This window comes from Mastigoproctus giganteus, chromosome 13, assembly GCF_048544385.1.
Source record: "Mastigoproctus giganteus isolate SK-2022 chromosome 13, ASM4854438v1, whole genome shotgun sequence".
NCBI classification, from domain to species: Eukaryota; Metazoa; Arthropoda; class Arachnida; order Uropygi; family Thelyphonidae; genus Mastigoproctus; species Mastigoproctus giganteus.
The window spans coordinates 128,395,126-128,420,616 of record NC_143587.1 but is presented as its reverse complement, the minus strand read 5'-3'; the positions used below and the strand labels follow the sequence as shown (position 1 = coordinate 128,420,616).

The following is a 25,491-nucleotide window of genomic DNA, read 5'->3' as shown; positions in this document are numbered from 1 at the left end:
ATTACATTTTGGGAAAAGAAAAAGACAGAAATTTTATGGTACCAACTACAAGGGGTGGTAAAATTAATGGAAGCATCTGGTATGAAAGTAGTAGTTTTTGTAATGACTATATGACATATTTATAAGCATGCAGTGATTTTTTTTTTTTTTCTTAGAGATAGTACTGTGAAGGAAAGATGATGAAAGCTGATGTTTATTTAGAGATAATATACAGTATGAATCAGAGCTGTAATGCTCAATATGTCCTACGTTGATATTAATATTTGTAAAATATTTCATTCCTGTGATCACGACATATGGTCGAAAAGCGTTGTCAGCTTCAGGAAGGAATATCGTTTTGAATATTTTCGTTAGATTCTTTTTAATTGTGTTAAATTGAATTTGTGTTAAATTGGTTTTTAATTATTTTTACTCTAATGTAAGTTTTTCGATTTTTTTGTTTTAATTTCTGCAGAGTATCATACGGAAGTGTTCTACGTACTATATTGAGGTAAACTCCCCTTATTATTTTTAAAATATTAGAGATAATATAAAAAGGTACATGAATAAAATTGAACAACCTGTCTGAATCCCAATGAGGCAGGGAGTTGTGCAGGTCAATGGGGACAGCATAATGGTCCAGGGCATGATTGGATGGGACCATGGCACCTATCAATCAGTGACCAGTAGAGACTGGGTCTGTTATTTCTGACCATGTGCATCTGTTTATGGCAACAATCATCCTGGATCAAGAAGGTGTCTTTCAGTAAGACAATGCTCCACGTCATAGGGTTCTAGGGCCACCAAAGATTGTCTGAACTCGGCCAAAAACAATATATGCGACATTGTGGAATGGGTTGTTCAGTGTCTGGATCCAGTACCATCAAATACCCAGCAACTGTGAGATGCATTGTGTTTGTCAACATGAGTTACCATCATCACAATGAATACCTTCCGTCCAACATCTTGTGGAATTTATAACATAATGTATCCAAGTCATGCTGCACATGTATGTACTAGGTGGATATTCCTAATACAGACAGGAAATCAGCTATTTTCTTAAAAACATATGCAATTAGTTAATAAACATTTAGACTCTAGCATTAACATTGGTAAATAATGCAAGAAAGCAAGCATACATGCAAAAAAAAAAAAAAAAAAAAGAAAGGACACCCGACATTTCGCCTATTCATTTCCTCTAATAATTGTCTAGTTCTTCCTTGAATTTTTTTAAGCTATTGATTTCTACAACGGATAGAAGTTTGTTCCAACAATCAACCACCCACTGGCTAAAGGCAAACTTCTGCACATCTATTCTGTAACCATCCTTCCTCAATTTGAATTTGTGCCCCTCATGTTTGTGGTCTGAGCAAGAGGAAGAATCCCATAAGCATTCAGCTTGCTCAATCAATTCAAAACCTTAAACACCTCAATCAGATAACTCGCAGGTCAACAGATCATCTGCAATTTGCAAAACTGAAGCCTTTCTTGGTCAAGTCACCCCTTTGTTCCCCATTCTCTGTACTCATTCCAGCAGCTCTACATACACTGAAAGGATAGAATTTATGGGATACCTGATTCGTGGGCAACATGACACTGTCACCCTTCTCGCTAGTAGACAAACCCAAAGCTTGGCAGGTATATAGCATTAGCATTAATAGAGGTATATGATGCAAGAAAGCAAGCTTATGCAGCATCAGCCAGGAAAAAAAAATCCACCCCTCCGTTCGTTCGAAATACCTGTCCAGCTGAGCCTTAAATTTATTTAGGCTATCAACTTCCACAACAAGGGATGGAAGTCTGTTCCACCAACCAACTACCCGCTGGCTAAAGGCAAATTTCCGCACATCTATCCTACATCTGTCTTTCCTCAATTTGAATTTATGCCCACTCAGGTGTTTATTCAGAGCAAGAGGAAGAATCCCATCAGCATTGAGCTTACTCAAACCATTCAAGGCTTTATACACGTCTATCAGATCACCTCGCAGGTGCCTAAGTTTCCAGACACTGTAATTTACTCCCACTAGTTGGCTCCCGAACATGCTGATGTAGAAAACAATCATCCAATAAATTCCCAAAAGCCTTGCTAGTGTGTATGACCAACCCACAAATTACAGTCAATATCTGGGAAATGAAAATCCCCCATTATAAGACTCTCTGATTTACTGGCCCACTCTATTTCCCCGTACAGTTTCTTATTATACTCGTCAAAGTCATTAGGCCAATAGTACACTCCTACTCTCAATTTTGTTCTCCCAGTGCTTATGTCACATCAAACTCACTCGCCACTGCACTGTCCAGCGATGTCGACTGGCTTCACTTCCTTGGATTTTATGTGTTTCTTAACTAATAGCATAACCCCTCCTCCCTTCCTATCCTGTCTATCCTTTTTGTAGACGTTGTACTCCCCAAATTCTAGTTCTCCATTCCTTATATCTGTGTGACACCACATCTCTGTTATCCCAACATTATCCGCCTTTGATGCTTTGAGCAATACCTCAAATTCATCAAATTTATTTACCAAACTCCTAGCATTGCTGTACACACAAGTTTACATGCACCTGTTCTTTTTCTTAGCTACCCTAACACAACCCATGTGTTTACTTGTACCGCAATGACTCCAAGCAGTCTGAAATATCCTGCATCTTGTTTTCCAGGCTTCTGCTCATACCAATAGAAGCAGTGCAAGAATCACTTTCACATCTGCCAGTGGCTACTGTTAATCTATTAGTCCTTGTATCCCCCCCCCAGCTAGCAGTTTTCCGACTCACCTAACACTGCCTCGATAGCATCAGCAAATATTCTTGCACCCTTTCTATTTAAGTGTATCCCCTCCCTGTAGAAGCAGTCCCTTCTGTTAACAAGTACAGACCAGGCTGAAAAAAATTCTACTCCTTGAGCCTTGCACGATCTTTCCAGGGCTGAATTGATCGACAAGGCTCTTCATCATATACTCCCCCTGTCGTTTCTGGGCAGAATTGCAGAATTTTTTTTCAACAGTGATCTGTACTTGTTAAGTAATTCTGCCGGTCTCCTAATCTTAATATCATTAGTTTCCAACGTGTACAACTATATCACCTTTTGTGCCCTTAAAAGATGATATCCGCTCTACAACGTCATCAACCTTTGCCCCCTGGGAGACATACCCTGGTCCTGTTCCACCTATACTTTTTACAAAGCATGTTCCCCGTTTCCCTGACAATAGAGTCACCAACAACTACTTGTTCCTGTGGGACCAGCGCATTCTCCCTTGGGGGTTGCCACTGTGTTGCGTGATGACCAAGTGCAAGCTCTGGCGTTGATGTGGGCAGCTGAGAGCTTGATGAGCCCTCAATTTTGATCCTTCGATGGCATCCACCCTGTCCTTCAAGCTCTCATATAGGCCCATAACAACGCTAAGTTGTCGCCTGATTTCATTACACTCCTTGCATCGCGCACACACAAAGACATCCCCCATGGCAATATCATGTCCCGTACCCGATTGCTCCACAAACATCATGCAAGCAGTGCATTTTAAAAGGCTGTGATTCAGATATATTTTTCAGTATCAAATATTATCTACGAGTTCTGTTTATATAACTTCTGTATCAAGTTATGTATTAATTAATTATGTTTCGTTTGTAATCTAAGTCGTTATATGTATTTAGTTAAAAGTACAATTTAATTGACAATGAAGTTTAACAAAATTAGTAGATTTTGCTGATTAATTGACAATATTATATTATATACTATACAATACTAATGCTATCTAGTTCGGGATATAACATTGTATCGTATAACAATGGTGCAAGTTACAAACGGTAAATCTACGGACACTTTAAGTATTAATTAACTTCCAAATCACGCTGTCTCAATCCAGAATAAACTAACCTTCCTGACTAGGTATATAAGCTACTTATAGAAAATAATTTGATGTATCAATTGGCTAAATATGTCTAAAAAACTTCTCGTTCAGCGGAGTGCAACTCTCAACACGTGGATATGATGCCCTTACCGATACTTTTACCGGTAAAAGAATAAATACGCCAGATTAATCAGAAAAACAGAAAATAATGCTATACTACTAAATTTAAATCAAAAGTTTTAGAAAAATAATAATTTCAAATCAATAAATAAGAAAATCCACTTATCGGCTTTGAACACGTCTGGCTCCCACTAGCCTCGTCAGCAGACTCTCGGTACACTCGGTATATAGGCACACTACATCACTGCATTCACAAAGAAGGTAATTTGATATCAGTATGGATAAACATTTGAGTTAACAGACTTTGAAAGAGGGATATGGTGGGTGCCCGATGCATGGGTCACTCTATAGCAGAGGCAGTACAGAAATAGCACTATCCCCATTTGACAGTATCAAGAGTGTATTGGGTATACACCATTTCCGGAATAACATATCATCGACAGTGCTGTGCGTAGTGGTGGATGAACGTGGCCGTCTGTCTTGCATTGTTTCGGTCAACCGGATAGCAAGAATGGCACAAATCATTGCTGACTTCGACGAGGGAGGTGCCAGAACTGTCTGCACAAAGACCATCACACAATCATTAGCCGCAATAGGTTATGGGAGCCGCCGACCCATCAGAGTCCCATTGCTAACACCACAACACAGGACTCTGTCTCGACTGGGCAAAAGAACATCGGCACTTAACCTTGGATGATTGGAGACGGGTCTCCTGGTTCGATGAGTTCCATTTCCAGTTATTTTGAGCGGAAGGGAGGGTGCATATCTGGTGGAAACTGCATGAAGCTATGCACCCATCATGTCAACAAGGAACTGTTCAGGCAGGTGGACAGTTAGTAATGGTCTGTGGAGTGTTCAACTGGCACACGTTGGGACCTCTGGTACGTCTAGACGCATCTCTGATTGGCGCAGGTTACATGTCCATCCTTGCAGACCATCTGCATCCCTTCATGGTCATCATGCACCCAGAGGGCAATGAACTCTTCTAGCAGGACAATGCGCCTCCCCACAGAGCCGTCATGACCACAACATGGTTCGTAGAGCATTCCACAGATTTTACCACAATGGAATGATCGCCCCGTTTACCGGACATGAACCCTGTGGAGCACCTTTAGGATGCTGTGGAAAGGTCTGTTCGAGCTTTGGATCCTCCATCCAGGAATGCAACAGAATTATGGACAGTGGTGCAGCAAGCATGGATGGAAATACCTGAGGAACACTTTTGTGAACTAGTGGACTCAATGCCTCACTGTGTGACTAACCTTATCTGGGCAAAAGGTGGGCCTATCCATTACTAGGTATGTATCCCATGATTTCTGTCCAATCAGTGTATGTCCTTCCTAAATGAGGCCTCCTGAGCTGCATGCAGTACTTAAGATGTGGTTTGACCCTGCCTTATATAATGGGATAATCATATCCTTATTGCTGCTAGCAAAATTTCTATATATCACTGACAAAACCCCATGAGCTTCCCTGGCAGCCTGTCTGCATTGATCAAAGAACTTCAAAAACAACTGCACAATTACTCCAAGGTCTTTTTCATTTTCCATTACTCTGAGTACACTACCACAGTGTTCGTATGTTACTCTGGGGGTTACCGCCACCCATATACAGTACTTTGCATTTATCAATGTTAAACTTCAAATGCCATTTCTCAGCCCATCTGGCTAATTTTTCTAGATTCTGTTGCAGTAGTATACTGTCATTAACCACACTGCAACCTTTGTATCATCTGCAGACTTGGACATTAAGCCTGATATGCCTTCATCAATATCACTGATAAATATAGAAAACAACAATGGGTCCAGCACCAAACCCTAGGGGGGGACTCCACTAATAACATTAGTGGAGTCCCCCCCATGATTTCTGTCCAATCAGTGTATGTCCTTCCTAAATGAGGCCTCCTGAGCTGCATGCAGTACTTAAGATGTGGTTTGACCCTGCCTTATATAATGGGATAATCATATCCTTATTGCTGCTAGCAAAATTTCTATATATCACTGACAAAACCCCATGAGCTTCCCTGGCAGCCTGTCTGCATTGATCAAAGAACTTCAAAAACAACTGCACAATTACTCCAAGGTCTTTTTCATTTTCCATTACTCTGAGTACACTACCACAGTGTTCGTATGTTACTCTGGGGGTTACCGCCACCCATATACAGTACTTTGCATTTATCAATGTTAAACTTCAAATGCCATTTCTCAGCCCATCTGGCTAATTTTTCTAGATTCTGTTGCAGTAGTATACTGTCATTAACCACACTGCAACCTTTGTATCATCTGCAGACTTGGACATTAAGCCTGATATGCCTTCATCAATATCACTGATAAATATAGAAAACAACAATGGGTCCAGCACCAAACCCTAGGGGGGGACTCCACTAATAACATTAGTCCATAAAGAGCAGTGTCCATTGATTCCCACTCTCTGTCTTCTCTTACTCATCCATCCCTTTATCCAGAGCAGCAACTTGCCCTTAAAGCCACATGCTCCAATTTGTGCAGCAGTCTTTTATGGGCAACCATATCAAAAGCTTTCCTGAAATCCAAGTATACGATTTCAAAATTATTTTCTGTATCCAGTTCCTTTGTGACCACATTATAGTATACAGTCAAATTATTCAGACAATATTTCCCCTTAACAAACCCATGCTGTTGTTGTTGTTGTTATTTGGTTTTTAGGAGCATTAGCAACTAAGGCCATATTGCTCCGGGATATGCGGTGGTCATTCCCTGAATGACCTTTCCGCATCCTCCGTATTTGGTGGTGACGGGCTCGAACCCCGGTCTAATCAAGAAGCGTATGCTACGCACTGCTGCTCCTTCCCACCTGGCTACGGAGGCGCCAACCCATGCTGTGTCTGAAGCATAACTGCAGCCTTGTGTAGTTGACCCTGCATTACTTCTTTTCCAGAGACTTAATTTTCCCTCAAACACAAGTTATTATTCGTGTCATCCTTTGATCCTCCCTTTGTGAATCAGAGATGCATTCACACATCAATAGTCCGTGAGGAGCTCCCCTGAATCTAAGGATGCTATCATAATTGTGGCTAAGGGTGTGCTTACGTCATTCGCTGCCTCCCTTAATATAATTGGACAGATCCCATCCACCCCAGGTGCCTTTCTTATGTTTAACTTCAACAATAATAATACAAACTTGTAATACAAACAACAGTTTATTTTACATGTGAAGAAAGCACTATAGAGAATAATTTAATTTAGACTTATATTACACATTAATCCTACAGTAAAATTGGGACATGTTTTGTCTGGATTTTACCATGGGACTCTTCTATGCTGGAGGGAAAGAAAACAGGTCACCAGCAAAGAAAAAAGAAGGCATAACAACTGATCCTATACGATACCATACCATCATTCAAGGAATATGTTTAATAAATACAGACTGTATATTAATTTTCAGGTAAAGTTCTAACACTTTTCATGTGGATATTAAGAATATCCATAATGGAAAATGGTCACATTAAATTTACATTCACCACATTAACATCATTACAAATTGTTATAAATAGAAAAGTAAAACCAGATAAAGAGAAAAGCTTATTTTTAATTTTAATTATTTGAAAGAACAACAAAAAAGCTTTTATACAGATAATAGGTTTTTATGTGGTCTCCATTATTCTGGAGGATATCGAACCAATACACAATTGCACACCAACTATTTTTCAGCATCTGTAGAATCACAGAACTGTGTTATTGATACACGCATTGAGTTCTGAACAGACAGTCTACCAGGTGCTTCTTATTAACAATTAAGGAAAAAACTGTGAAGTTAATCTAAGAGTGTGACAGTGAACCAATGTTAATTAATTATTAAATTTCTGTTTATACTCCGGTACGACAACCAAGTCAGTAGAGTTTACAATAAATCGTAAATACAAATATTTATCGTATTTATTAATCACGGGCTTGAACCCCGATCCACTCAAGGAATGCGTGCTATGCACTCGCTCCTGACCACACATGGCCACTCATATTATAAAGTATTTTTAGTGAAGGTAAAGAAAGCCAACATGGGAAACTTTTAGTGGTCAAACAAGTTTCCCGGTACCGCAGCTTCTCCCTGCTAAAAGTTTCCCTGCATTCTCAGTAAACAGATGGTGCATGTTATCGGTAGTGGCAGTAGAAGTCGATAACAATGTAGTGATTAATTTTTCTCATTATTAAAAGCAGATTATTGAGTTCACGAGTGTAATGACTTCGCAGCTGAAATTTACTTACGGGTACACACTCCAGACTGCCTCAGTCTTAGGGCGTTTATTCCACCTTCCCGCTGTTTTAACCCGATAAGAAAACAACTTCTACTGCAACTACCGATAACATGCCTGTAGAAGTTGTTTTCATATTGGGTTAAAACAGCAAGAAGGGGGAATAAACATCCTAAGACTGAGGCAGTCTGGAGGGTGTACCCATAAGTAAATTTCAGCCCACTCATGAACTCCAATAATCTGCTTTTAATAATAAGAAAAACTAATCAGTACATTGTTATTGACTTCTAACGCCACTACTGATAACATGCACCATCTGTTTACCGAGAATGCAAGGAGAAGCTGTGGTATCAGGAAACACTTTCGACCACTAAAAGTTTCCCATGGTTCTCATGTTGGCTTTCTTTACTTTAGCTGTATTTTTATTTGAAGACAAATTTGTTTTATGGTCTACCAGCTATATATAGCAGTGAAAACCATAAGTATTGGGCACAAAATTATACAGCAACAGTTAATATTAGAAACTTTCAAGCATCGTTGCCACTTAATAATTTCAACAGAAACTATTTAAATTTATCTTCCGTGTTGAGAAAACTGGGTTTGCTACTTAGTGCATCAATCTAATATTAGAAATAATTGCCACAAATCGCATTGGTATTACACTATTTTAAACAAAAGACACTTCTCTTATTAACAAATATATTGCTTTTTATTTAAAGTGTATGCTACTAGCCAGACCAAGTTTCAATCCTTTTTGGAATCTCACTGGTGGGCAGGTAGGCACTGTAAAGGAATGAACAATCCAGTGATGAGATATATCCACAATATGTGAGATGGTGCAGCCATTAAAGTAAACACAGTTAAGTCTAAGGCAAAACCCTAAAGTTGTGAAAGCTATATATAAAAAAATCGCTTTACATATTTGGCACAGCCTCTTTCTGTAAATAGCTATGAGTAAGCTGGATTTGCTACTTAGTGTAATTTGCCACTTTGCCACAAGTTGCCTTAGTATTGATTTACCAAGGTAGCATTATAAGACGCTACTTGTGGCAAAGTGCCTCCACAATATGAGAAAGATACACTAAGTAGCAAGTGTAGTTTGCTCATAGCTATGTACAGAAAAAGACTATGCCCAACATGAACATTGGCTTTATATAGTTTTCATAGCTGAAGGCTTTTGCTCTAGACTTAATAGTTTTTAACTTTGGCACATGAAAATATATACTTTTGTTTCAGCTTATTTTTAGTACACAGGCCAGAAAAGGTTTTCCTTTGAAGATACAGAACAAGAATAGTAACAACTCACAATAAAGATCCAAAAATAAGAAAACCACACTTAAACAGAATATGTAGTGTATTACCAAAATTTACAGTAAAAAAATTAAAATTAAATCAGATGAATTCTGTGAGGCTACATTATTAGCAGTAATAGTGCTGTATAAAAGAATTTTAAAATTATTTTATGATAAAGTAAATGTTTGGAATTGCAGTTGAAATTGCAAACAATATCTTTATCAACAAAGTATAATAGGTGTTTTTCTTCCAATTAATACCCAAGCACAGGCAAAAGCAGAAAAAATTCAGTTATTAAGCATTTTTCTCTTTGGGCAGCATTCATGAAATTTGGTATTTACACTATATATTTATTTTTTTATTCTGTTTTAAGAAATCCTTCTATCAGTTGCACTCGGCTATTCTAATACCAAACTAATTTTAGACAAGACAAAAAATAAATAAAAAATTAAAAAAACTTACATGAATGCTGCCAAAAATTTAAAAAGGGACTCGCATGAGCCCCTTGTTAGAAAAAAATTATTTTGCTAAAACTTAAAGACTAATTTAGCCAGAGATGACCCTCAGCTGAAATTCTTCTAGAGTGAGCCCCTTGTTAACAAATTGGCAGCACACCCTTGGTTCCTACACATACACCATGCCCTCAACATGTGCATCAGTAATAATTAACTGTTTATAGTCTCTGTATAAATTACTCTGCCAAAATTAAAATATCAGTAATGGTGAGATACCAACAGTGACTAATTAAACATAAGCAAATTTTATTGTGATTATAAGGATTTCTCCAAAATAACTGCAGTCTTTTTCTTTTCCTGAGTTAGCTGAATCTCAGATAAACTGTAAAGATGGAGTTATTTTATATCATTAAATTGGATAATCACAGTTTCCAAAGTGGTTATACTTTATAATAGGTAAACTTATGTAAAATACATTCAGTCTCACCTGAGAAATTATTTGCTGATCAAACTGAGTTTGTGGCTGCTGTGTAACTAACTGCTGCAATGAAATTGTGCTTGGAGCTGAAGTAAATGAAGGCCACACACTTGTGGAACGGTCCACTATTTCTGAAACAAAATAAAATTAAAAATTAAAGCTTTAGTAATTTAATCAATTATTATACTCATATAATAACTGGAGCAGCACTGCAAACTTATAAGTTTACAGCATTACTCCAACTTCAAACTACTTGCTACACATCACAATTCACAAAGGTGGATCGAAGGGTGACACGAGTAATTACAGACCAGTTAGTTTAACTTCTGTTCCGGGTAAAATAATGGAGTCACTGGTTAAAGATGCATTGCAGGATCATCTAGACAAGACTGCAGCAATAATTCAAACACAGCATGGGTTTGTTAAGGGAAAGTCTTGTCTGACAAATTTGATTGGTTATTATGATGTGGTCACAAAGGAACTGGATGCAAAAAATAATTTTGATATCATATACTTGGATTTCAGGAAAGCTTTTGACACTGTTGCGCATGGAAGACTACTGTACAAATTGGAGCAGAATGGTATTAAGGGTACGTTGCTACAATGGATAAAAGGATGGTTAAGTGGGAGAAGACAGAGGGTGGTAATCAATGGGTGCTGCTCTTCGTGGACTAATGTTATTAGTGGAGTCCCACAGGGTTCGGTGTTGGGTCCACTGTTGTTTTGTGTATTTATCAATGATATTGATGAAGGTATATCAGGCTTAATGTCGAAGTTTGCAGATGACACAAAGGTTGGCAGGGTTGTTAATGACAGTAATGGCAGTGTGCTACTGCAACAGGATCTAGATAATTTGGGCAGATGGGCTAAGAAGTGGCAACTGAAGTTCAACCTTGACAAATGCAAAGTACTGCATATGGGTAGAAGTAACCCCAGAGAAACGTACCAACTGTGTGGTACTACACTTAAGGTGGTAGAAAATGAAAAAGACCTGGGAGTAATTGTGCAGTCAGATATGAAGTTTTCTGAGCAATGCAGACAGGCTGCTAGGGCAGGTCATGGGGTTTTGTCAATGATATATAGGAATTTTGCTAGCAGGGAAAAGGAGGTGATTGTCCCTCTGTATAAGGCAATGGTCAGGCCACGCCTTGAGTACTGCATACAGGTCTGGAGGCCTCATTTTAGGAAGGATGTAGATTTGCTTGAGCGTGTACAGAGAAGAGCAACACGATTGGTGAGGGGAATGAAGGGATTCTCTTACCAAGAGAGGCTTAAGTTCTGCAAATTGCAGTGGCTGGAGACTAGGCACCTGCGCGGTGATCTGATTGAGGTCTATAAGGCCTTGAATGGGTTGAGCACGCTGAATTCTGATGGGATCCTTCCACTTGTTCAGATTACGAACCTACGGGGACATAAGTTCAAATTAAGAAAGGACAGATGTAGAATAGATGTGCGGAAATTTGCCTTTAGCCAGCGGGTGGTTAATTGCTGGAACAAACTTCCATCTGTCGTTGTGGAAGTTGATAGGTTAAATAAATTTAAGGAGGAACTGGACAGGCATTTGGAGGGAATGGTGTGATTTTTTTTTTTTTTTTTTCGGCTGATGCTGCATAAGCTCCTACACTTGCTTTCTTGCATCATGTGCCACTACTACTACTACTACTACTACATATTAACTAAAATTCTCAAAACAACTTATAGCATAAGCTCTGTTATCCAGCACTTTACCCATCTGGAATGCTGAAGCAACTGGTATTTGTCTACATATATCTGTGTGCATATAATTCAACAAATGCATTCAAATGCAAACCCGCACAAATGGCGGAAATTTGCCTTTAGCCAGTTGGTTGGTGGAACAGACTTCCATCCTTTGTTGTGGAAGTTGATAGGGTAAATAAATTTAAGGCTGAGCTGGACAGGTATTTGGAATGAACGGAAGGGTGAAATGGGAGGATTTCTTTTTCCTTTAGGCTGATGCTGCATAAGCTTGCTTTCTTGCATCATATGCCTCTACTAATGCTAAAGTTGACCTAACCCAGCACTACTGCTGGCGTATTTGGAGTATTGTCTTGTGATGATTTAATTTGTTAATAAATGTTTTTGAAAAGTTAACTGTATTCAAACAAATCTAAGAAGGCATGTTATAAAATGCATCATACAGAAAGTAGTTATTTTACATTGTGCAGAGGTAGGGTGGATTCTGTGATTGACATGTCTGTGGTATTTTTGACCAAGTGTATTGCAGAATGACATGGAAGTTGGTTATAAAGGTCAAAAATAAGGTTGCAGTTTAATATTCAGTGGTTAATTTGCTTATTCAGTAAATTTCCTTCCTGGAGAAATGCTCACATCTGGTGAGTATGGGCTAGGTACACCCAGGGTCATGTGATGGATATCATCATTCTTCTCTTTTTTGGTGATTCTCTCTCTCTCTCTCTCTCTCTCTCTCTCTCTCTCTCTCTCTCTCTCTCTCTCTCTCAGGGTAACACTGAAGAATTTTATTTTTGACTGGTGCAGCAAAAGTCTCAGGCTTCCTTGTACCATATGGCTAATAATAATAATAATTATTATTATGCAAGACCCACAGATTGCATCAGGGGAAATTAGTTGGCTAAAACTACCAGCTGCAGACTGGTAAAGAGATCGAAGCCATGACAGAGGGAGAGACCTACAAATACCCAGGGATAGGGTTTCTAAATTCCCGACATTTTTTAACCTTCGGGAATGGGAATTTGCAGTTCCCAAGAATTCTCAAGAATTCCTGAAAATTTTATTTTTTTTAATTAAACATTTGCTGTCTCTTGGATAAAAATTTTTGTCCTTATTCTATTCATAAAACACTATAATAATGAAGTGTACATTATGGTGTATAAGTAAAAAAATTAAATTTAATCAGAATTAGATATTAAAAAATATGACTCATAGTTTGATGAATATAAACAGAACATTTTATTATATTAGTACAGCATACCATAAAAGAAACCTAAGTAAACACTAATACTGAAACAACAAATAATAAGAAAAACTAATATTAGCATTTAACATTTACAATTATTGTTAAAATAAAATTTTAAAAAACACAGTGCATTAATTGCTTAGTTGTAAAGCCTGGGTCTTTGCTTAGATACAAATAAGCAGAAAAATTTCTTTCATTTTGGGTTGAAGTAAGTCTAATTGTTAGCAGCGCATCTAATAAAATTTATAGATTCTGTATCAGTGTACATGTTGCTTCATATAAATTCATCTCACTACTTAACAATGAAAATACCTTATTTGATTGGTTCTGCTTTTGCCATTCAAATGGATATCTCTCTCGCTAACTCTGTTTTTAGATCTGTTTCTAATTCCCTAGGTTCCAAAATTTCCACTTCTTTGTTCAAATTATTTTCTGTTTCAGATTCTTCTATTGAGGTACATTTTTCTTTGAAAATTCATTCCATTATTGATTTTCAGATCACAGAAATTCATTTTTATTTGCCATAGCAAAAAAAAAAAAAAATCATTTTAACCTCATTTAATTTACTTGGATTGCTAATAAGGGATATTAAGCCTTTATCTGCTGTTTAAAAAGCTGCTGTTTAAATTCCTTTAAAAGCTTATTACTTAAAATAGAATTTTGTTTTTTCAAATTACGAAAGAGGAATCTAAAAATTTCTTCACTTGTTAGTAGATTTGCGTTATGATTATTTAATGCTTCAACTGTGAGCTGCATGGGTTTTAAAGCAGTTTAATATAGCTTCGTCGATTTTTGGATATCAGTCCTTCCATATATAACAGAGTTTTAATTTATGTAAAGCATTTTAGTCACAGTTAACACTTAACGTATGACTTCATGCTGTGCATGCACTGACCCACATAGAAGGGACTGGAATTATGATGAACTTAGGGAATACACAATTATTTTACCAGGGAACTATCGCCGTTCTCATGCTGAAAGTGCAGTATTTTTCTGATTGGACTAAAATATAGATCGTAATATTAGATACAGAAAATGAAATGATTATTTGCAACTATATTTAAATAAAACTTAAGCATTTTAAAATAACCTATGCAGCAGTCTGTATATTACAAAAACCTAAATTTTTTGGGAAATGTTTTTTCTCTTCCAGGGAATTGGGAATTTTAAGGTTATGACTTTTTCCAGGAAAAGATCTTGCTGAGTCTGCAACATCCCCAGGGAGGGTTTCTTCCCAAGTAACCCTCCCTGGGGATGTTGCAGACTCAGCAGTTACCGCACAAGGAAATCAAGGCCTGCCTGACCGAAAAATACCACCACAGACACATAAGCCTGCTGAAAGCAAAACTGAATGGAGGGAACACAAACATAAAGCCATAAACACCTATGCAGCTCCAGTGCTAACATACTTTGGGATCACAGATTAAACTAACATTGAGCTGGAGGATATCATGAGAAACACAAGGACAATAATGACCAAGAGCCAAAGTCAACTGTGGAGAGACTGACAATAGCTCGGAAAGAGGGAGGAAGGGGGCCTGTAGACTTCATCGAACAACCGAAAACAGTGATAGCTAACCTGGAGGATTACTTCCAGAAAAATTCAGCAGCACTCTACCAGGCCATAAGGAAGACAGACAAGTGGCATACCCCACTCAATCTAAGAAAGGAGTCCCTCCATCCCAGATGGCACAAACGAAGCTAGAAAGATGGGCAAAGAATACTCTCCACAGCAGACACTACAATAAGCTCCATCAGGATCACATAGATAAAATGGCTTCCAATGCATGGCTTGCAAGCGGGATGCTTTTCCCCAAGATTGAAGGATTCATGCTCGCCATCCAAGACCAGCTAATCAACACCAGGAACTACAGAAAGTACATCGCCAAGGAGCCTGGAGTGTTAGATGACATATGTCAACGATATCACCTGGCATTAGAAATGATCCACCACATCACCGCGGGATGCAAGGTGATCACCCAGACTGAGTACACTCATGGACAAGGCCAAGTAGCCATGATAATACATAAGAAATACCAGTTGCTCAAAGAAAGTGTACTGTATTACAAGTATGAACCCCAAGCAGTACTAGAAACCCCAACCCACAAGCAGTACTGTGATGTGCCATAATAATGAAAGACAATCCAGCACAACGGACTGGATATAACCCTTCTTGACAAGAAGGAAAAGACTACCTATCTAATTCACATAGCAGTACCCAACGCTGGCAAACCCTAGAAAACCCATGAGTAAATACACAAACCTAAGACAGGAGATCAAAGAGATGAGACATATGCAACAAATAACAACTATCCCAGTCATCGTGTCAACCACTGGTATAGTGCCAAAGACCCTACATAACAGCCTAGCAGCAATAGGACTCCCAGAGAACACCTACAAGGAACTCCAGAAAGTTGCAATTCTGAACACCTGTAGAATAGTCAGAGAGTTCATCGACTAACAGTAACAGTAGACATAACTACCCTGTGTACTTGGTAGCAATACCTGTCATGGGGTGGAACTCCTAATCAGGAAGAAATAATATAAGATCAATAATAAAATGCTCAATGCAAAATCACAAAAGAGAATGGAAACGTTGAAAAATTAAATCTAATATAATAGCAAGATTTTCCCTGCATAAAAGCTCAAAAATATCTCATTATGCGAGGTTTGCCACATTTCTCTGAACGTGTTGTATAAGTACCAGGTTATGCGAGGATTGCCACAATTTATCAATCATGTTAGTGCAAAACCGTGTTGTAGAAGTACCATGTTATACAGGGGTTGCCTGTATTAATAACTTTCTTCCATTGACCAGAAATCCTATCCATAGTTTTGCTGATGCTAGCACACTGCAGTCCACCTTCCAGTTTAAGAAACCTTGCCCTGCACAAACAGCTTCAACTTCTCGAATATCCACTACCAATTCCTTAAATGCTGATCTCCAGTGGGGAAAAAATAACTTAGTTGATTTCAATCCTTTTAAAACTCAATCCTGTCTTATATCTCGCAAAAAGGATTCTTCTGCTCCTATGCTCATCTTCACTGACACTCCGATTTCTAGGCAAGATCATATATTTCTATTAGGGATTATCCTGACTTCTAATCTCTCTCTCTCTCTTGGCATAAGCACATTACAAATATTACTTCAAAAAACAGGATATTCTCTTTCGCTCTCAGCATTACTTTTCTTCCAAACAGCTGTTCACTCTGTAAAAGTTGCAAATCTGCCCCACCATGGAATATTGTTCCCGTATCTGTGGTGGTGGTGCCCCCAAAACCTCTCTCAGGCTTCTAGATTCCATTCAAAAGAGGGCAGTTAGATTAATTAATAACTCATCTCTAACAGTCTCTCTCCATTCTGTCCCATAGACATTCTGTTTCTGCTGCATACCTGTTCTATAGATACTTCCATGGGCATTGTTCTTCTGAATTGGTTTCTATAATTCCCCCCCCCCCTCTCTCTCTCTCTCTCTCTCTCTTCCAAAGCAGTCTGAACACGTGCTGCAACCAGTTAACATAAAGTTCAAGGCTAGTGTAAAAAAATATCCTCTTTCATCTTCTCAACCTCCAATCCATGTTTGGTACGAAGTACTACAGGTTCTAATACCTCTTGTGTTTGGGGTTTTCATAAAAAAACACACCTAGATTTGGATTTGATAACATATAATAAAAATGTGCACAAAACACTTTTATGTATTACACTACTTGTGAACTGTTAGCCTGTTACTTTTAATACCCTGATTTACAATATCAGTTAGTCATCTGCAAAAATGTCAGTTAATTTCATATTTAAAAATAACCTCATTAAATTCTGATTAAAATCATTAACTCTCAATTCCATTCCTGGTTGAGACTTTTCGAATGATATATACAAATTATTTTTACATATGCAAAACTCTAGGCCAATATTATGAACAAACACATATTCAAGAATATGTTTTGATAATGTATAATAGATTATAATGGTACTACTTAATGTAATGTAATGATAATGGCACCTGGTTCGACAGTCCCTTCAAGTGAATTATCTATTGTGCATTAATGACTAGCTCAAGATTAGTGGTTGAAACTCTATATACCTTTTCAATCATGGATGCAGACTTACTTGAGCAGGTTTGAAAATGGAATGTTATTGGTTTCTCAGCATTATATGTGAAAATGGTTTAAAAGACTAGGAACACTATCATCTGTCTTTAAGCTTTGTGAAAAAAATGACAAAATATGTAATGCATGTCAGCTTTTGTTTCAAAATTAGTGGCAGTAATACTTGATTTTAACAATACTATACTTAGTGAGTCAGTAATGTTTTCATGCCTGTAACATCTAAAACAGTAACATCTAGATTGCTTCTTAACCTTTTCATGGGAGTGCTCACGAAAAGGTCAGGCAACATGCTAGATGTTACTGTTTCCTAGTTTTTTTCAGATTAGTTCACACTATTTATATGATTTAGATACTGTCCATTTTATATTTGAATTATTATATTAAACAGTTTAGTGAATTAATTACCCATTTATTTAAAAAAAAATAAAAAAATTATAACATATCCATGTGTGGGTGGGTACCAGGTGTTGGGCAAAAATTTTTCAAAATAAAATGTGCTCATTTTGTTTGCAAATAAAAATAGTTATCATATTCAAAATTAAATTTATTATAAGAAATTAAATTATTCAGTAATTCATCATTGAAATAAATTTTTTATTTGTAACTTATAACTAAAATTTTATTCAAAATATTTGTTTACTGGGAGTGACAACTGTAAAGTAAAAGGTTTTCTGTCTCCCTGTTCTTTGCTTGCTTAGCCAGCAAGTTCTCATAACCTTTTCTGTGCTATTGTCAGATCAATTTGTAACTGTTATAGACTTCAATACTTTTTATTGCTGTAACTTTTTCATGTCATGTTTTTCTGTTATGTTTCTGTTATGTTTCATGCTCTATTAAACTGGCTATTTCATTATTCACCCACCCGAAATCCTTTTGCTATATTTTCTTAATCATATATATGCTTTCAATGCATCTCTAACTATAGCTTTAAAGTGATACCATAATTCTAATGTATTTGCATTCTGTGAGCTATTTCCAAGTCGATGGAGGTCACACACAGCTTAAGGTGTTAAGCTGTCATAATATTTTTCCTTCAAATTGAAACCCATTCCTTTGCCTTTAACAACCACTACCTTTTTATTTTTTATTTATCTGACTTATTTCATTGGTGACACTTCTGTGATTACTATATATGCAGTTAAGAATTAGTGTTCTTGTATAGTTTACTATTTTGACACAGCCCTTGACTTGTTTCCCTAGCACGATCTCCCTGTTACTTGGCCAAACAGAACCTAGTTGTAAGAGATATAATGCTGCTCTTAGTTCTTCTTGTGTAAAAGGACTTGTGATATGGTTCATGCCCTTTTAAAGAAAAATATGTCTTTTTTTAACTTTTAAGGTCAGGGATTCTGGAGAGAATGATGTCATTGCTGAGATTTTTACAAGTATTTTTCTCTAGAGTATTTGCAACTGCAGTCAGATCTGCAACAAGATTCCTTCTGGCTCTGATGTTCAATGTAGTGCACTTTGGCACATGTATGTTTAAAAGGCAGTGTATTTTCTGTGATAGGATAGCAGAAGATTATTCCCCATGCCTTGTTTTGTTCTTTTTTTACTGCTATATATCCAGAATTTCATCAATGTTTTAGAAATACTGGAATCATGCAGATGTTTTGGGTCTTGCATCTTCAGCTGCACGGATAATATTCTATGTGATGTACATCATTGTATAACTGATACGCACGTGACTAAATTCCATGATGTCAAACTGTGCCAGCTGTTGAAAAAAATTCAGCCTCTTCAAATCTCAACTGTGATATCCATTGTGCTCAATATGGTCTTCTCTCACAGGGACCATCCTCAACTCCCATGTGAACAAAGGGGGCAAAGAAATGGAGCAGATAGGAAGATCAACAGCGGAAGATGTAGTAGTAGTAGTGGTGGCAGCATGTGATGCAAGAAAGCATGTATATGAGCTCATGCAGCATCAGCCAAAAAAAAAAAAAAAAAAAAAACCACACCATTCCCTCCAAATGCCTGTCCAGTTCCTCCTTAAATTTATTCAAACTATCAACTTCCACAATGACAGATGGAAGTTCGTTCCAACAATTAACCACCCACTGGCTAAAGGCAAATTTCCACACATCTATCTTACATCTGTCTTTTCTTAATTTGAATTTATGACCCCTTAGGTTCGTAATCTGAACAAGTGGAAGGATCTCATCAGAATTCAGCATGCTCAACCCATTCAAGGCCTTATATACCTCAATCAGATCACCACGCAGGTGCCTAGTCTCCAGCCACTGCAATTTGCAGAACTTAAGCCTCTCTTGGTAAGAGGATCCCTTCATTCCCCTCACCAATCTTGTTTCCCTTCTCTGTACACACTCAAGCAAATCTACATCCTTCCTAAAATGAGGCCTCCAGACCTGTACGCAGTACTCAAGGTGTGGCCTGACCATTGCCTTATACAGAGGGATAATCACCTCCTTTTCCCTGCTAGCAAAATTCCTATATATCATTGACAAAACCTCATGACCTGCCCTGGCAGCCTGTCTGCATTGCTCAGAAAACTTCATATCTGCCTGCACAATTACTCCTAGGTCTTTTTCATTTTCTACCACCTTAAGTGTAGTACCACACAGTTGGTACGTTTCTCTGGGGTTACTTCTACCCATATGCAGTACTTTGCATTTGTCAAGTTTAAACTTCAGTTGTCACTTCTTAGCCCATCTGCCCAAATTATCTAGATCCTGTTGCAGTACCACACTGCCATTACTGTCATTAACAACCCTGCCCACCTTTGTATCATCTGCAAACTTTGACATTAAGCCTGATATACCTTCATCAATATCATTGATAAATATACAAAACAACAGCGGACCCAACACCAAACCCTGTGGGACTCCACTAATAACATTAGTCCACGAAGAGCAGCACCCATTGATTATCACCCTCTGTCTTCTCCCACTTAACCATCCTTTTATCCATTGTAGCAACTTATCCTTAATACCATTCTGCTCCAATTTGTACAATAGTCTTTCATGCACAACAGTGTCAAAAGCTTTCCTGAAATCCAAATATATGATATCAAAATTATTTTTTGCATCCAGTTCCTTTGTAACCACATCATAATATCTTATCAAATTTGTCAAACAAGAGTTTCCCTTAACAAACCCATGCTGTGTCTGAATTATTGCAGCAGTCTTGTCTAGATGATCCTGCAATGCATCTTTAACAAGTGACTCCATTATTTTACCCGGAACAGAAGTTAAACTAACTGGTCTGTAATTACTCGTGTCACCCTTCGATCCCCCTTTGTGAATTGGGGATACATTTGCACATCTCCAGTCCGTGGGAACCTCTCCCGAGTCCAAGGATGCTCTCATAATCATGGCCAAGGGTTTACTTAGTTGCTTTGCCGTCTCCTTTAATATAACTGGATAGATCCCATCCACCCCAGGTGCTTTTCTTATGTTTAACTTCAACAATTTCTTCTCCACTTTGCTCTCAGTTATTACAAAATCATTAAGTATCCTGCTACAATTTGATAAACTTCTGCCATTTCCAAACCTTAATAACTCCTCGTGCGTGAATGTAGATGCAAAATACTCATTCAGTTTGTTTGCTATCTGGGCAGGATCATCAACAGTCGATCTATCGATATCAAGTGGACCAATCAGATTCATCCCCTGCCTTTTACGGGGAAGTATGTGGAAAAAGGTACTATTTCCTACATTTAGGAGGGAGGAATTATTTGTTATTTTATGTCCATTTTTTTATATAAGATCTTATATCCCTTGGGATCTCCTAATAAGAGAAGAGGAGAAGGCAGCTGCTTAATCAGATCATCAAGTATGACGGGAGAGGTTTATCCCAGGTGGCAAATATACAGAACAAATCAAACCTACAAAGAGGCAAACGACAACTGCCTCTATGGTGGTAGTAAGAGGGATTACTACCACAAAATTTTAAAAAGAAATTAAAATTTTTCAAATTTTGAAAAGAAATTTTATTTTCAGATTTATGCATAAAAATTAACTACAAACAGTTGATATATTAGTATAAATTAAGTTCATGGTGGCGAATGTTATTAATCACTTAATTATGCCTCTCGATACAAAATAATGAGAAGGGAAGGACTTTCTCTTGCTTTACAAAGTTCCTTCATTCAAGATGTCTCCTGGTTTAAAAAGTTGCTTAATTCATTCAATACAGAAGTTCTTGTAAAACTACAAAACATAACTACACATAAGTTGGTGAGGCCATTGTCAACTGCTTTATTTAGAGTACAAATGTTTGGACTCAGGTTAAATTAGAACAAAGTAGTAATTTTATTAATAATTAAAACAATTTTAACTAAGTAAATGGAAATTACAAAAGTTACCAATATTAGCTGCAGGAATAAGAAACAAATGGCCTGTGATGGAATCCCTTGCTAACTGATAGCCACCAGGAGGCAGGGTGATGGATGGAGGGTCAATAGGCCCAACTGGTACTGTAGGAACTGTGGCACTAGTAGCAGTTGGAGAGGCATAAGTTCCTTGACTTAACCACACAGCAGGTGTCACAAGTGGTCCATGAGGTACCCAGGAGGAAGGAAGAGCAGCCCTGGAAACTGTTTCACACTCCCATTGTCGGGATGTAGTAGTGGCACCTGAAAATATTATGATTTAGTGTCTTTAATATTTACACAAATTAATCTGTAATCATTTTGTCTATTTATACTATTAATTGACAATTAAAGAATATGGATTTCTTAAATACTGCTATCAGAATAAGAAGTTACTGTTAAGCTACTGTGTAATAACCCTATTTGATAGTATGAACTAGAGCTATAATACTCAATACATTCTACATTGATATCAATATTTGTAAAAGAACAAGAGAAGTTTACCTCAATATGATACGTAGAACACTTCCGTATGATATACTCCAGAAATTAAAACAAAAGAAATAATAAGTAAGAAGTAAGAAATAATTAACAATAATTAAAAATCAAATGAACACAATTAAAAATCAAATGAGTGCAATTAAAAATTAAGTAAAAAAATTTAATGAAAAAAATGCAAAATGATATTCCTTCCTGAGGTTGATAATGCTTTTCAACCGTATGTCGTGATCACAGGAATGAAAATTACTGAAAAGCATTAGCATTAGTAGAGGCATTTGATGCAAGAAAGCAAGCTTATGCAGCATCAGCCAAAAAAAAAAAAAAAAAAAAACCATTTCCAATTCACCCCTCTGTTCGTTCAAAATACCTGTACAGCTGAGCCTTAAACTTATTTAGGCTATCAACCTCCACTACAAGGGATGGAAATCTTTTCCACCAACCAACCACCCGCTGGCTAAAGGCAAATTTCCGCACGTCTATCCTACATCTGTCTTTCCTCAATTTGAATTTATGCCCTCTCAGGTGATTTTTCTGAGCTAGAGGAAGAATACCATCAGCATTGAGCAAGCTCAAACCATTCAAGGCTTTATACACCTCTATCAAATCACCTCGCTGGTGCATAGTCTCCAGACACTGTAATTTGGAAAACTTAAGCCTTTCTTTGTAAGAGCACCCCTTTGTTCCATTCACTAATCTTGTTGCCCTTCTCTGTACTCGTTCCAGCAGCTCTACATCCTTCTTGAAATGAGGCCTCCACACCTGTATACAGTACTCTAGGTGTGGCCTGACCATTGCCTTATACAAGGGAATGATCACTTCCTTATCCCTGCTGGAAAAATTCCTGTATATCATTGACAATATTCCATGAGCTACTCTTGCCGCCCGTCTGCACTGTTCAGAGAACTTCATTTCTGCCTGCACAACCACCCCCAGGTCCTTTTCATTCTCTACCACTGTCAGTGTAGTACCACAGAGTTGATACGTTGCTCTGGGGTTGCTGTTTCCCATGTGTAGTACTTTACATTTCTCAATGTTAAACTTCATTTGCCACCTCTCAGTCCATCTGCTCAACCTTTCCAAATCCTGTTGCAGTAGCATAGTGTCAGTAGTGTCCTTGACAACCCTGCCAACCTTTCTATCATCTGCAAACTTGGACATTAAGCTTGATATACCATCATCAATATCATTTATAAATACAGAAAACAATAATGGACCCAACACTGAGCAATGAGGGACTCCACTAATAACATTAGTCCACGATGAGCAGTGTCCATTGATTACCACTCTCTGTCTTCTCCCCCTAAACCGCCCCTTTATCCATAGCAGCAATTTTCCTCCAATGTCACACTGCTCCAATTTGTGTAGCAGTCTTCCATGTGTAACAGTATCGAAAGCCTTTCTAAGATCCAAGTATATAATATCAAAGCTATTCCCTGCATCCAGTTCTTTTGTGACTGCATTATAGTATCCAATCAAATTGGTCAGGCAAGACTTCCCCTTAACAAAACCATGCTGTGTCCGAGCTATAACTGAAGTCTTGTCTAAATGATCCTGCAGTGCTTCTTTAACCAGTGCCTCCATTAATTTTCCTGGAACAGAAGTTAAGCTCACAGGTCTATAATTACTTGTGTCAGCCTTTTGATCCTCCTTTGTGAATTGGGGTCACATTTGCACATTTCCAGTCTATGGGTACCTCCCCTGAGTCCAAGCAAGCTCTCATAATTATGGCTAAGGGTTTGCTTACTTCCTTTGCTGCCTCCTTTAATATAACTGGATAGATCCCATCCACCCCGGGTGCCTTTCTTGTGTTTATCTTCAACAGTTTCTCTCCTCCACTTTACTCCCAGTTATTTCAAGATTCTGTAGCTTACTGCTAGAGTTGAATACACCTCTGGCATTCCCCTCGCTGAATAACTCCTCATATGTGAATGTCGATGCAAAATATTCATTTAGTTTGTTAGCTACCTGAGCAGGATCATTAACATTTGACCCATCAATATCAAGTGGACCAATCTGATTCATCCCCTTCCTTCTTGAGTTTACATAAGTAAAGAACTCTTTGCTGTTTTTCTTTGCATCCCTTGCCAAGGATTTCTCGTAATCTGCCTTCGCCTGCCTAACCTCCTTTGTAACTTGGTTGCATATCAACTTGTATCTATCACAGGCTTCTGTGTCATGTGTTAATTTGTAAGTATCCCATGCATTTTTCTTCTCTGCCATATGCCTCATTAGTTCATCTGACATCCATTTTGGCCTAAACCTTGAACAATATTTCTTAGTTGGTATGTAAAGCCTAGTAGCTTCCAAGATAAGTTCTTTGAATGCTTCCCATTTTGAATTTGCTGTTGGTAACATCATCAGTTGGTCCCACTGTATAGAATTTAAATACTGTCTCAGTCCATCGTAGTTGCCTTTACGGAAGCAATAACCCTTCCCTTACCCCTAATGGTAGTTACCTCTTTGAGTAAATCCCACTTCAGCACACTGTGATCACTGCCACCTAGTGGTTCATTTATCTGCAGATTCTTAATGCATGAAGAATCACTGCTGATAATCAAATCAACAGTATTACTCCCTCTAGTTGCCTCCGAACATGCTGATGTAGAAAACAATCATCCAATAAATCCACAAAAGCCCTGCTAGTGTGTGAGTGACCAGCCCCCAAACTCCAGTCAATATCTGGGAAATTAAAATTTCCCATTATAAGACTATGATTTACTGGCCCACTCTATTTCCCTGTATAGTTTCTTATTATACTCATCAGAGTCATTAGGCCTATAGCACACTCCTACTCTCAATTTTGATCGCCCAATGCTTATGTCACACCAAACTGACTCAACACTGCACTGTCCAGCGATGTCGACTGTCTTCACTTCCTTGGTTTTTATGTGTTTCTTAACTAATAGCATAACCCCTCCCCCCTTCCTATCCTGTCTATCCTTTCTGTAGACGTTGTACTCCCCAAATTCCAGTTCTGCATCCCTTATATCTGTGTGACACCACGTCTCTGATATTCCAACAATATCTGCCTTTGATGTTTTGAGCAATACCTCAAATTCATCAAATTTATTTACTAAACTCCTAGCATTGGTGTACACGCAAGAATACCTGCACCTGTTTCTATTCTTAGCTACCCTAACACAACCCATGTGTTTACTTGTACCGCAATGGCTCCCAGCAGTCTCTGAAATATCATG

At 37.9% G+C, this 25,491-nt stretch overlaps 1 protein-coding gene across 4 annotated transcripts in view; it reads right to left on the bottom strand.

Annotated features, from left to right (window-relative positions):
- LOC150076433 (uncharacterized) overlaps nt 1-25,491 on the bottom strand; it is an 840,218-nt gene that overhangs the window by 309,097 nt on the left and 505,630 nt on the right. For all 4 annotated transcript variants that reach the window (XM_090388172.1, XM_090388173.1, XM_090388175.1 and 1 more), the window contains exons 10-11: nt 21,788-22,057; nt 10,407-10,528 (exon numbers count right to left, since the gene is read on the bottom strand). In XM_090388172.1, coding sequence (XP_090244298.1) covers nt 10,407-10,528; nt 21,788-22,057 — 392 coding nt within the window. The remainder of the gene's footprint in view (nt 1-10,406; nt 10,529-21,787; nt 22,058-25,491) is intronic.